The 14,909-nt window shown below is 43.0% G+C and overlaps 1 protein-coding gene across 3 annotated transcripts in view; it reads right to left on the bottom strand.

Annotated features, from left to right (window-relative positions):
- The window catches only part of SYT14 (synaptotagmin 14), an 89,449-nt gene extending 74,761 nt beyond the window's left edge, over positions 1 to 14,688 (bottom strand). The window contains exon 1 of one of the 3 annotated variants that reach the window (XM_087717738.1): positions 14,540 to 14,688. In XM_087717738.1, coding sequence (XP_087573864.1) covers positions 14,540 to 14,552 — 13 coding nt within the window. In that variant the 5' untranslated portion in view covers positions 14,553 to 14,688. The remainder of the gene's footprint in view (positions 1 to 14,539) is intronic. The other 2 variants (XM_087717737.1, XM_087717740.1) reach the window with 2 other exon arrangements.
- Between the last annotated feature and the right edge of the window lie 221 nt (positions 14,689 to 14,909).

Raw genomic sequence — 14,909 nt, 5'->3', positions numbered from 1 at the left:
TCCTCATTTTACCCACCTCAGAAGGATGGAAGGCTGAGTCAACCCTGAGCCGGTGAGATTTGAACAGCCGAACTGCAGAACTGCAGTCAGCTGAAGTAGCTTGCAGTGCTGCATTTAACCACTGCGCCACCTCGGCTCACCTCTAATTATGGATTAGAGGTTCCCAAATACCACATGCTTAGTATCTCAGTAATTTTTTTCATGCCACTCCTAGAACCCTTGCTTAACAACCACCACAAAACACGTAATAGAATCACATGGTTATGTAATGATTCACTATACAAACATCAAGACTTACAACTGAAATTGCAGGCTCGATTACGGTTGTAAATTGAGTACTACCTATATACTAAAAGGCTTGTTCAGGCTATAATAAGAAGAAATTAAAATTTGCAATCTGGATAGTCTGTAAATTTAGAATAGCATTATAAAATACAAATACTATACAAACATATACTGTACATATAAGCACATATATTATATACACACATATACTCAAGCTACACATACACACACACATGCATTTTCATAAATAAAACAATAAAATTATCCAGAAGAGATTTAAGAATTATAAACTTCTAATTACAAACTCCTGTCAAACCTGAGAAAAATGTAGTACAATAGTTGACATAGCAACTATGTGAAGTGTACAATAGTTCACTTCAAAGTCAGAGTTTAATGCTGAACCTGAGCCACTTCTGGCGATCCATACTCCAGCGGGTGCAATTGTGCTTAATTATTCTTTGCCTGATTTTTCAAGTCGCCATGCAAAACATGGTCATCTTGTGTGTTATTTCAGGGCTGATGTCAGAAAGTAGAAATTGCTGGTTCTGTTGATTGTTTTATCTTTTTTGCTAGTCAGAAGTAAGGTAATGAGAGCACTTTAAAGTTTTTTGTTTGTTTGTTTGTTTGTTTGTTTAAGCAAAACTTTTATTTTCCATTTTCATAACATATAATCACATGTATACTATTACATAGCCAATATCATATTGTACTAATTATTAATTACATCAGTTCGTCTTGCCATCAACTCCCGGGGAAAAAAAAGAAAAAAAGAAAATGAAAACCAATTATTGGTTCCTCTGCTCTCCATATACCCTATTTATGCCTTATCCATCCCTTTCTTCTGCCTGTCTCCTCCCCCTCCCTACTTCCTTTCTTCCCTCCATCATCCTTTTCTACTCTACTTCCCCTTCCTTTCTCCTTCTCCTCTCTCCACTTTCCACTCCTCCTTATTCTCCTCATCTTCCCCCCTTGCCCTCTCTCCTATCCTTCTCTTCCTATCTTTCTTCTCTACTCTACTTCCCACTCTTCCTCTCATTCACTTGGTGTATTTCAGCTTCTGAGCAAATTCCATTCTATGTTGATGGTATTTATACTTCCATTTAAATATACATAATATATCTTAAAGAGAAAATAAGAGAGAACAATATACATGTACAATCATATTATTTTAAAATCTCCCGTCCTAGAATGACTGAGATAAATGGCCTGCCGGAGAGAGCAGAGGCCACGGGACAGGAAATGGGGTCCACGGGTACGGGAGTGGGCCGGAACATTATGGTCATGACAGGTAGGGGAACTTCAGGGCTAGCCATTACCGGGGAAGGAGGGTCCGCTACGTCACAGCGATCCCTCCTCCCAGCCCTGTTAGTTCCACTCCAGGACCAGATGGCGAGAGTGGTCAGGGCCCTGGTCTCAGGCTGTTGTTGCTAAATGCCAGGTCTGTGGTTCACAAGGCTCCCCTCGCCCGGGACCTAATATTAGACGAGGGGGCAGACCTGGCATGTATTACTGAAACCTGGCTGGGCCCGGAGGGAGGAGTCCCCCTCACTGAAATGTGCCCAGAAAGGTTTCAGGTGCTCCATCAGCCACAACCCCAGCGAAGGGGTGGGGGAGTGGCTGTCATCATCCAAGGGTCATTAGTTCCTCGTAGGATCCCTGCTCCGGAGCTTGTCGGGAGTGAGTCCTTGTTGGTGAAGTTGGACCTTGAGGGTCAAGTGGGCTTGTTGTTAACGTACCTTCCTCCCAACAGTGTTGCAACAGCCCTCCCCTCGCTCCTCGAGTCAGTAGCCGAGCTGGCGGTAGAGTTCCCCAGGCTTATATGGTGCTGGGGGATTTCAACCTGCCTTCGCTCGGTGAACACTCAGATGGGGCGCAAAAGTTCATGGCTTCCATGACTCAAGTAATCCAGGGCCCGACTCACTCAGCAGGTCACACACTTGACCTCGTATTCCTCTCGGAGCAGTGGAGACGTGATCTAGATTTGAGGGGCATTAAGATCTTGCCCTTGTCATGGTCTGATCACTTCCTACTGAGGCTTGACTTTCGGAAACCAATCCCCCACTGTAGGGAAGAGGAACCGATTAGGTGGTTCCGCCCCAGGCACCTGATGGACCCTATGGGATTTCAGACGGCGCTTGGAGAAATACCCGACGCTCTCGTCCACAGTCCAGTAGAGTCCTTGGTCGCTGCTTGGAATACAGTGGCGGCGGGGGCTCTAAACCGGATTGCGCCTTTACGGCCTCTCCGAGGTAATGGATCCAGGAGGGCTCCTTGGTTCTCCCAGGAACTCCGGGAGATGAAGTGCAAAAGAGACGCCTACAGCGCTGCTGGAGGGCCAGTAACTCTGAATCAGACTGATCACTGATGAGAGCCTACATCAGGACCTATCTCGTGGCAATACGGGCGGCGAAATGTGCGCATTGCATCCGCTGAAACGCGCCCAGCCGCCTTGTTCAGAATAGCCCGCTCCCTCTTGAAAGGGTAGAGCTGAGGAATTTGTTCAGTTTCTAACGGATAAAGTCGCTTGGATTCGGACAGATCTGGACTCCAATTGCACGGTACCAGCCGAGGTACCGGGGGAAGGTCTTGAGCGGATTTCCTGGAGCGAGTTTCAACTTGTCGCTCCTGAGGAAGTGGACAAGGCCATGGGAGCGGTGAGTGCCTCCACCTGTATACTGGACCCGTGCCCCACCTGGCTGGTCTCGACCAGCAGGGGGGTGACACGTGGCTGGATCCAGACGATAGTTAACACCTCTCTCCGGGAGGGATCCTTCCCGCACCTCTTAAAGGATGCGGTGGTGAGACCCCTCCTGAAGAAGCCTTCTCTGGATCCAGCCATTTTGAGTAACTATCGTCCAGTCTCCAACCTCCCCTTTGTAGGGAAGGTTGTTGAGAAAGTGGTGGCCGTTCAACTCCGGCGGTCCTTGTATGAAACCGATTATCTGGATTCCTTTCAGTTGTGCTTCAGGCCTGGCTACAGCATGGAAACTGCTTTGGTTGCGCTGATCGATGATCTCTGGCGAGCCAGGGATAGGGGTCACTCCTCTATCCTAGTGCTTCTTGACCTCTCAGCGGCCTTCGATACCATCGACCATGGTATCCTTCTGCGACGGCTGCGAGAGGTGGGAGTGGGAGGCACCGTTCTTCGGTGGTTCTCCTCTTACCTCTCGGACAGGTCGCAGTCGGTGTTGGTCAGAGGGCAGAGATCGACCCCTAGGCCCCTCAATTATGGGGTGTCACAGGGTTTGGTCCTGTCCCCCCTCCTATTTAACATCTACATGAATCCGGGTGAGATCATACGCCGGCACGGGATTAAATATCATCAATATGCGGACGATACACAATTGTATCTGTCCGCCCCGTGCCAATTCAGTGAAGCGGTAGAAGTGATGTGCCAGTGCCTGGAGGCTGTCAGGGTCTGGATGGGAGCGAACAAGCTTGCACTCAATCCCGACAAGACTGAGTGCTATTGATGCTCCCTCCCAAGGATGGTCCAGCTATTCCATCTCTTAGCCTGGGGGGTGAAATTATACGCCCCTCAGAGAGGGTTTGCAATTTGGGAGTCCTCTTGGATCCGCAGCTGACACTAGAACATCAACTGTTGGCTGTGACCAGGGGGGCCTTTGCCCAGGTTCGCCTGGTGCACCAATTGCAATCCTATCTGGACCGGGAGGCCCTTCGGATAGTCACTCACACCCTCGTCACCTCAAGACTGGATTACTGTAACGCGCTCTACATGGGGCTGCCCCTGAAGAGTGTTTGAAGACTTCAGCTTTTCCAGAATGCAGCCGCGGGAGCAATTGTGGGTGCACCTAGGTACACCCACGTTACACCTATCCTCCGCGAGCTGCACTGGCTTCCCATTGGTCTCTGGACACGCTTCAAGGTGCTAGTCATTACTTTTAAAGCCCTACATGGTATCGGACCTGGCTACCTGAGAGACCGCCTCCTGCCAGTTACCTCCCAGAGACCTATTAGATCGCACAGACTAGGCCTCCTCCAGATTCCATCTGCCGGCCAATGTTGGCTGGCGACTCCCCGGGGGACGGCCTTCTCTGTGGCTGCTCCAGCCCTATGGAACGATCTCCCCGTTGAGATCCGGACCCTCACTACCCTTCCGGCCTTCTGCAAAGCGACCAAGACCTGGCTGTTCCGGCAGGCCTGGGGCTGTTGAATTATCCAGCCCCATCTTATGTTATGAATGTTGTTGAATTTTTAACTGTTGTTTTTTATTTTTTATATCCCCCCTTTCCCTTCTTATTTGTAAGCCGCCCTGAGTCTTCCGAGAGTGGGCGGCATACAAGTTAATTAAAATCTAAAAATCTAAAATCTAAATCTAACACCCCGCCTAATATACTTCCTCCCACCCTCCCCCCAGCCCCCCCACAACCTTCCCTCCCCTGACTTCCCAGAACCAATACACGGTATAAATCTTTAACAAAAACAGTTTAAAATATATTTGAAAAAAGAATAAGAAATTAATAACATCTTTAAATTGAACTTAGCTTCTTCTTGCTAGGCTAACACTAAACAATTTATATCCTTCGTAATCTTAATTATACACTATATGGAATTTCTTAGTCCCATATTTATTTTGAGTATAATCAATCCATTTTTTCCAGTCTCGTTTATATCTCTCGTTTGAGTAGTCCTTAAGATATGCAGATATTTTAGCCATCTCGGCTAAGTTTGTGACTTTCAATGTCCATTCTTGGATAGTAGGCAAATCTTCCTTCTTCCAGTATTGTGCCACCAACAATCTAGCTGCAGTTATCAAGTGCAAAATCAAATTAATCTCTACAATTGTACAGTCAGTAATTATACCTAACAAAAATAACTGAGGGGTAAACTTTATCCTATTTTTAAGAACATTTTGCATAATCCACCATATTTTTATCCAGAATGCCTTAACCTTTTTGCAAGTCCACCATATATGAAAATATGTAGCGTCCTTAGAGTCACATCTCCAACACTTAGATTGTAAATTCGGATACATAGAAGCCAACTTTTTAGGATCTAAATGCCATCTATAAAACAGCTTGTAAAAGGTTTCTCTCAAGTTTTGGGCTTGTGTAAATTGTATGTTTCTTACCCAAATCCTTTCCCATGTATCCAGCATTATTGGTTCTTCAATATTTTGAGCCCACTTTATCATACAATCTTTAACTAATTCTGTTTCGGAGTCCATCTGTATTAATACATTATATAGTCTTTTTATATGCATTAAACTTTGATCTCTTATTTGTTTAAGTAAATTATCCTCGACTTACATAAAACCAATTTTTTGATCTGTTTTCTACCTGGCCTGTAGCTGTCCATACTGGAACCATGTTTGGATTACCTTTTCCTCTTTTAATTCATCCAAGTATTTTAATTGTAATACACCTCTTTCTAGGGTAAGAAGCTGTCTGTAAGTAATTATATCCTGATTTTGTACTATGTTCATATTTTCTATTGCATGTCTAGGAATTGCCCACATGGGTATTTTATCATTTAATTTGTAAAGATATTTTTTCCAGACCCGCAGTAGAGCATTCCTTAAAATATGACTTTTAAAATTCTTGTCCACTTTTTTGTTATATAGCAAGTAAGCATGCCAGCCATATATCAAATCATGCCCCTCGATATTAAGTATTCTATCATTTGTTAAATTAATCCAATCACTAATTACAGATAAAGCTACTGCATCAAAGTATAATTTTAAATTGGGTAATTTCAAACCTCCTCTCTCACGCACATCTTGCATTATTTTTAGTTTTACTCCCGGCTTCTTCCCTGCCCATACAAATTTATTAATATCCTTCTGCCATTCTAGCAGGTTTACATCTTTTTTAAATATTGGAAACATTTGGAAAAGAAATAAGAATTTAGGTAAAATATTCATTTTCACTGCTGCTATTCTTCCCAGCAAAGATAACTGTAATTTCTCCCATTTTTTCATCTCTGTCTGTATACTGTGCCAAAGTGTTCATAATTATACTTGTAAAGCTTCCCATTTGAGATTGAGATATGAACTCCTAGATATTTGACCTTTTAAACTATTTCACATCCTGTCATTCCTACTAGGTCTTCCTTTTGTTTAGTATTCATATTTGTAACTAATATCTTTGTTTTGCCTAAATTTATTTTGAATCCTGACACTTGACCATATTGATTATTCATGTTCATTAAGACCTTACTAGATTTCTGCGGTTGGGTTAATATTATAACCAAATCATCCGCAAAAGCACGTACTCTATATTCTTGCTGCCTAATCTTAATTCCCTGCAAGCCCTCCGAGCCCCGTATTTTATTCAACATTATTTCCAAAGTTATTTCCAAAGTTATGATAAACAATAATGGGGACAAGGGACAACCCTGTCTTGTACCTTTTTCAATTTGAAAAGAGTCTGTTAAACTTCCATTAACTATAACTTGAGCTGTTTGTTGTTGATATATTGCTTTGGTTGATTGTAAGAAATGTTCTATTTGTATTTTTTGCAGTATTTTCAACAGGAATTGCCAATTGAATCAATCAAAGGCTTTCTCAGCGTCTAAAAATATTAGCGCAGCAGGGATTTGGTTATTCTTTCCCAAATATTCTAGTGTATTAACAATTAATCTTACATTACTTCTCATTTGTCTCCCTTGAATAAAACCTGTTTGATCATTATGAATCAATTGTTGAATAACCAGCATTAACCTATTTCCTAGTATTTTAGTAAAGATTTTATAATCTACATTAAGTAATGATATAGGTCTATAATTTTTTGGTTGGGTAATATCTTGATCTTCTTTGGGTATCAGGGATATAAAAGCTGTCTTCCAAGATGGGGGTACCTTGCCTTCCATTTGAATCTTATTAAATAAATCCTTAAGAGGTTCTACCATTTCTATTCGTAGATTTTTATAATAAGCCGCTGTCAAGCCATCTGTACCCGGTGCCTTCCCGGCCTTTAACTGTTTGATTACCTGTAGAATTTCCCCCGAAGTTACTGGTTGATTCAATCTCTCCCTCTGCTCACCTTTAACTATGGGTATTTTTTCTTTATCCAGGTATCTCTCTATATCTAGACCTTGAATTTTATCGCCCTGGTACAGTGCTATAAAGAATTCATGAAAGACCTTTTGAATCTCATCCTGTTGGTACACTTCTTTCCCTCTGTAGTGTAATTTCGCTACGTTATGAGGTTTTTGTTTTTTCCTAATCAGATATGCTAACCACCTACCAGATTTATTTGCATTACAGAGAGTGTTATGTTTTGCATATAACAGACTGGTAGCTACCTGGTCTGAAATCAGCATATTAAATTGGTCTTTAATAAGGTAATTGCTTCTTTAGTCTTTTTATCTCCTGCTTTTAAAATTAACTCTTGCTCTTTCTTCCTAATTTCATCTTCCAGTTCAGTTCAGTTCGCTTTTCCCCGTTTGCGACTATGTAGTCTATTCAGATTTATCAAAGCTCCCCTCATATACGCTTTACTTGCATCCCATACTATTTCCATGGATGTATCCTTATTCATATTAAATACAAAGTATTCTATTAACAATTTTTTACATTCATTAATATATTTCTCATATCTAAATAAATTTTCATTCAATCTCCAAGACCTTCTTGCTTGCGTCACACCTCCCAACTCCACCCAAACCAGATTATGATCTGATAAAACTCTGGCAAAATATCTTTCTCTTCTTTACCCTAGAAAGCAAATCATTGGTAGTTAGTATGAAATCAATTCTAGAAATTCTGGTGTCTATCAGAAAAGAAGGTAAAATCGTATTCTTCTGCATTTCTTTCTCGCCAAATATCTCTCAGTTCAAAATCATCCATCATATCAAAAAAGGATTTAGGAAGTTTCGCTCACATTTGAGTATTTGGCCGGGAAGCCTTCTTATCTTTCTTGGTATCCATAACACCATTCCAGTCACCCAATAGTATGCAGGACCTATAATCCCACTGTACTAATTTAGCATGGAGCTTTTTATAAAATCCATCTTGTTGTTGGTTGGGAGCATATATTCCAAGTAGTAATGTCTTTTTCTCTTCTAGTACCAAATCTATTTCAATGTATCTTCCTTGGGGGTCTGCTTCAATTAATTCAGCTTTCATATCCTTCCTTAAGTAGATAACTATACCATTTTTCTTCTCTGAAGCAGAAGCTATAAAGTGTTGTCCAAGTCTTGTATTAATCAAGTATTTTTGATCAGTTGATCTAATGTGAGTTTCTTGCAAACAAATTATATCATTCTTGAACTGTTTATGATAGTGATTTATTTTCTTCCTTTTCTGTTGGGAATTTAATCCATTAACGTTCCACGTTAGGAACTTAGTTGTCATCTTTGGCTCCCTGGAGCTTTTTTAGAACCATCTGGACATCCTGGAATTTAATCTTTGGTCTGGCTCCTCCCACTGCATCTGAACTGGTACCTGTAGCATTTTGACCGGTAACAGGTATTTGTTGTGATTGTTGCTTCTTTAATTCTTGGTCCATTTTTCTGGTAATCACACAGGTTTGTCTTTGTTCCTTGTACTTCTGAGAGAGAAAGTTGATCAGACCTTGTTGATACTTGTGTAGTTTGCTGTCTATCTTGTCCTTCTTGTTCTCTTTCTCTCGGTCCAGGCGGGGCGGAATGTCCAGCCTTCAATATATTATTGTAAAAGTCTCGGGCCTTCCATACTGAATTAAGACGGTATCTTTGCCCCTGATAAATGAGTGCTAGACCGACTGATGCATCCCATCTAAACTGTACCTGACATTTTTAAGCTCTTCAAAGTTTTATATAACACTGGCAATAGAGAAGAATAAGCTGAATAGCTTCTACTTATCCTGAATCACAAGATCATACTCATAATGACTATGGGAACTTTTTGTACCTTATAGCGAGTGCTGAATGGACTGTTTATCTGCAGGACTGTTTCTCTCCAATTACTATAACTAGTAGAGTATACCTCAGGCCATATATCATTATGGTATCTTATGGGACCTGAAAGATGTCTTTTTTTCTATGTTTGCTTCTGTCCTGTAGGATATTATTCCTTTGTTCTAAATCTGTTGTTTATTATATATTATGTTACATTATATTATGTTATCATTTTAAAAAGTCCTTAAAATATTGCTTTTTTGCTCTGTGACCTTGCACTAATACTGAGATTTCCCAATAGAGTAATGTATATTGAATTGGTTCTTAATTGGTTCAATAGATAAATAAGATCCATTTATTGGAAGAAACTTAGATTACATTCTAATATATAAATAAAAATAGCATTTAATGTTTTAAACATCTTATTATTTTCTCAGCAAGTAATATAATGAAAATCTTAGCATAGTAGCACCTTGCTGATTTTGTCTGGGCTAAGTAGAATCAGGGCCAGCTGGTAGTCAAATGAGAGATCATCAGAGAAATCATGGCCTTAGGCTATATTGCCAAGTCAAAGAATATTCAAAAAGAAGGCAATGACAAATTATTTCCATACTGTTGCCGAGAAAACAGCAAGAATATCCCTACATAGACAGTAGCAATTAAGTTCAACTAGAGACATCTTAATATAATAGAATTTAATATAATGGAATTTAATAATCACAACAGTAAATGCACAAAGGTAATAGATATGACAATCAGCACCAAATAATAAAAATGCAAAACCTGAAAAATAATCACCTATAACCCTACCATGGCGTTAAGCATGACATTAGAGGTTTAATTACTGTGATGTTACTCGCATCAGTCACTTGTGCCCTTGTGACCTCAAGACTGGACTACTGCAATGCGCTCTACATGGGGCAGCCCTTGAAGAGCATTCGGAGACTTTAGCTTGTTCAGAATGCAGCCGCACGAGCGATTGTGGGTGCACCCTGGTACACCCACATTACACCTATCCTCCGCGAGCTGCACTGGCTGCCTATTGGTCTTCGGATACGCTTCAAGGTGCTAGTTGTCACTTATAAAGCCCTTCATGGTATTGGACCTGGGTACTTGAGAGACCGTCTGCTGCCAATTACCTCCAATAGACCTATCAGATCCCACAGATTAGGCCTCCTCCGAATTCCATCTACTGGCCAATGTCGTCTGGCTACCACCCGGAGGAGGGCCTTCTCTGTGGCTGCTCCGGCCCTCTGGAACAAGCTCCCCGTGGAGATTCAGACTATCACCACCCTTCAGGCTTTCCGCAAAGCCCTTAAAACCTGGCTGTTCCGACAGGCCTGGGGCTGATGAGTTCCCCGCCCCCGCTCGAATTGTGTGGTTGTTGATCGTTTTTTTAATTGTTGTAGTTGTTTGTCCATTGTCTTTCCTCCTGTTTGTATTCCCCCCCCCCTTACTTTGGTTCGTGAGCCGCCCTGAGTCCCTCTGGGAATAGGGCGGCATAGAAGTGCAATCAAATCAAATCAAATCATATACTGTGATGGGAAAAGGAAATGCAGTTGTATGTAACTTTTTTTAACTAAGCTATAAGGGGTACTAAATTAACTAAATTAAATTAAACTCTGCCCCAAGCATTCTCATGCTGTCTTTTAAAGACCAAAATCGATAAACACTGCTGCCCACTTCAACCAGGAGGTACATGCAGTGTACTAACATTATATCAATACATAAAATACTTCCATAAAAGATAAATTGAGGAAAATAATGCAGGTAGTAGTAACTGTTATTTAAATTGATCAAGAGTTATTATTTTTAAGGCTACCTAATGTAAATAGTTGTTATATAATTCCAAAGAACTAATCTTTTTTTATAAATCAGAGAGCCAAGTAGTATAATAAATGTTTATATATGGTAGCTGAGCAAATTGGATAAATAAACATATTCCAATTTGTTAACAGACCAAAGGTGTAGGGAGCTGCCACAAAGTGGGGGTACATCCAAAGTACCTGAAGGCAGGACAAGAAGCAATGGATGTAAACTAATCAAGGAGAATAGCAACCTAGAACTAAGGAGAAATCTCCTGAAAGAACAAATAATCAGTTGAATAAAACTGATGGGTGCTCCAAAAGTTGAGGGTGCTCCAACACTGAAAATTTTTAAGGAGAGATGGGACAATAATTTGTCTGAAATGGTATAGGATTTCCTATCTGAGCTGGGAGTTGGACTAGAACAGTGGTCCCCAACCCCCGGTCCGCGGACCGGTGCCGGGCCGTGGAGTACCTGGCACCGGGCCGCGCAGCGGCCGGGGGCCATGCAACGGCCGACTCTTCACTCATGCAGCGCCGTCGCTGGAGGGGGGGAGCTGCGCGGAAGCACAGGAGCAAGTGAGGCAAGGAGGAAGAATCCCCCACTACTACACCACCTCCGCCCCCTCCCCGAGTCAGCCGTCCCCTCAGTGAACGCCTCCGCCTCTTTCTCCTTTCTCGCCTCAGTCGGCTCTCCTGGAAGCGAGGCGAGGAGGGGGTGGACCATGCGCTGGAAGCGGAGCCCTTGGAGGCCCTGGCGGCTTCCCCGGCGGTCGTTGCTGGCCGCTCTCTTCTTTTTCTCGCTGTCCTCCTTGGCTCAGTCGTCTCCGAGTTGCCCAGGGAGGGGCGGCGCGCCCGGGACGGAGACGGCGCTTCCCCGCCCGGCCTTGGCTTGTGAGAAGGAACGGCGGGAGAGGTAGAGAGAGAGAGAGAGAGAGAGAGAGAGAGAGAACGTCGGGCAGCCGAGGGCCAGGGGGGGTCTTTTGAGGGGAGATGGGGGGTGCGCGATTTTGGCGCGCGTGTGCCCTCCGCGGGCGTGGGTGGGGGGCTGAGAGGAGTCTAACGGTAGCGCAGGAAAGTGGAGGGTATGAGCACCGCCTGAGGTGGTGAGGGGCAGTCGCCAGATTCAGGCCACCGCTGCCACTATTGCAGCGCACGGTGGAAAAGCGGCGGTCTTGCCCACCCCTTCCCTGCCTCCCGCCCGCTCCAGTTGCCGCAGCCAGGGGTGGGGGCTCGGTGCCTGAAGTCTCTTGCCTCTCTTCCAAAATTTCGCCAACGGGCATCGGTGAAGCGCGCTCTTTCTCTTCCTCACAAAACACATTTCCTTTCCCCCCACGCGTAGTTATTGGCGATATGGACTCTTGGACTCTTACCCAGCCAGATCAGTATCAAACATTTCCCTGACCTCAGCAGAAGCAAGGTTTTTTCTTCTCCTTTCTCTCCTTAATACTGTATTCTTTTTACATTGCTATCCTCTGGCTTATTTAATTTTGCCCTTGCTCTTTTTATCTTTGACCTTGATTAATTCAGCTGTTTATTCCTTAAAATCTACATACAAAATGGAAGGTGGGATATGATTCAGGTGTTGAATTGGGAAGGTGGATTTAAAACAACGCCCCCCCACCCCTGCGCGCGCTCAGTGGGCCACGGTAAAATTATCAAAGGCTGACTGGTCCGCGGCGATAAAAAGGTTGGGGACCACTGGACTAGAAGACTTTCAAGGTCCCTTCCAACTCTGCTATTCTGTTATTCAAAGAAATTAAAGAAGTTAAATAAAATATCATGCTATTATATGGATATTGAAAATCTCTGATATAGAGTCTAGTGTGTACGGATAATGAACACACTAATATTTACAGGCTTGTTTCTGTTGCATTTTGATGGGAATAAAGACAATTAGGTATATCAACCATAGATATTTGACGGCTGCCACTATACTAGATGGAATACTGTATCAATAGTACCAAACCACATTTTTAAAGAATAAAAACAAGATCAAAGTGACTCCTCCCACCCAAAACACCCCAGAAATTTTTCAGATAAACTCAGCTCTGGGACTGGGTTTTCTGAAGGACCTCTTATCTCCAGTCAACTCTGCCTGTCCAATTCAGCCCAGCAAGCTAGATGTGGTCAGGTCTCATAATTAAAAAATGTCATTTGCCAGGACACAGAAGTGGCATTCAGTCTGTTGCAATTCCTGCCCTCTCAATGAGCTCCTCTCAGAAATTCACTTGTCTCCTCCCCCTTACACTGTTTAATAAAATCAGTAAAGACCAAGACTTAGGACACAGTGACTGTGTCATTTGGGGTTGGACAGCCTATTAAACATAATTAACTAAATTAAAATAAAATTTAAAAAATCAAATTCAAATAAGATGTTAGAAGTGCAAATGTTGCATTTTTCTTGAAGATACTGATGACATTTTCAACTTATCAGTAGTTTTCATTTCTGTTTTCAGGCTTCTTAAGGCATCAACCAATTAAATATTCAAATGCTGCACAGGTTCAAAAGTATATTTCAAAAATTGGATAATAAATTTAATAGCCTATGGAAAAGCAGATGATGCTTGATTTCCTTGTAAACATTCAAAGTGATTCCTTTGAATCACTTGTCAAAAACTTTCACTCATAGAAATGCTTTCACTGAAAAGTTTTTATTCATGTTTTCAGTTTTTTCTCAATCCTCCTCAAATTCATATAGACTAGAAAGAGAAACAGATCATGAAAACTTAGTCACATTTCTGGGAGACAGGCATAAATAAATGAATGGGGAGAAAGGGGGGATTGAATATTGTTTTTTTCCGAGCACATAGACAAACACAGAACCTTCTTGAATCCTCATTTACCTTAGACTTTTAAAACAGCAAAATAAGGATGTATGATAAGGGTGAAGGAAGGAAGGGAGAGAAGAAAGAGAAAGAGGAAGAGAGAAGGAAGGAAAGAGGGAAGAAAGAAAGAAAGAAAGAAAGAAAGAAAGAAAGAAAGAAAGAAAGAAAGAGAATCTTCTTTACCCAGTTATTTTCTGTGCACCTTTAGTCAAAAAAATGCCTTGAGATCTCTGCTGCCTGTGGCTTAAAGCTGAAGGGTTATTATAACTCGCGAAGAAAACGCGAAAGAACGGATAGTGATCGTTGGCCACTACTATCGCAGAGATTCATCTTATCGGTTGCTTTTTTTTTTAAATCACTTCTGAAAATAGGCACTTATTTCGCCAGACCCATAGATAAAATTCCGCCTCGACTCAAACAAAATAATTTGCACCCTTGTATACAATTACATCGGGATGTTGGGAGGGGGGGGAGAGAGAGAGGGGGCGAAGCGATTCTCGCTTTCTGCAATTATGACAGTTGCAGCGCCGGACTTATGGGGGGGATAGCAAAGCTTACAGCCCCCCCCCCTGCTCCCCAACGATTCCGAAGCTCTCTGCTTAAGAGCCCAAAAACACAAACCAACCGCGCCCTTTTTGTTTTTATTTCTTGTCTCCCTCCCCTCTCCCGGCTTCCCCTGAGGGAGCGCCCCTCCGCTCGGGGTCGCCCCTCCCCGCGCCCGCTGCCCAGGTGAAGAGGGGGTTATTCGAGAGGAGGGGAGCCCGTTATTGGCCTACTTACCATCAATCGCCATGATCTTCCAGGTGGGCCGTACCAAGTGGAACGCACGTAGGAGGCGCACACTGTCAAGCACAGGCTGGAAGAAGCGGCGGCGGCGGCGGGAGAGAAAGCTTCGAAAGGTGGGGGCAAGAGGCAGCACGGGACGGGAGGCAGCAAAGTGGAAGAGAAGCGCGCGCGCGGTTGGGGGAGGTGTAAAACTGAGTGGCGCGTGCCGGAGCTATGAAGCTGCGCGTGACTCCTCCTCCCGTCGCTGCCTCCCTTTTTTTTTCTCTTCGCTCCGCGCGCCCAGTTTCGAAAGTATCGCCGCTCTCTTCGCTTTCTTGTTTTTCTGCCCGCGCGCAGAGGGGCTTTTAGTGCGGCCTCCCGAACT

Source organism: Thamnophis sirtalis, unplaced genomic scaffold (genome assembly GCF_051295495.1).
Source record: "Thamnophis sirtalis isolate CommonGarterSnake01/CBP01778 unplaced genomic scaffold, rThaSir2_p1.2 scaffold_6, whole genome shotgun sequence".
NCBI classification, from domain to species: Eukaryota; Metazoa; Chordata; class Lepidosauria; order Squamata; family Natricidae; genus Thamnophis; species Thamnophis sirtalis.
This window is presented reverse-complemented; position numbering and strand designations above follow the sequence as displayed.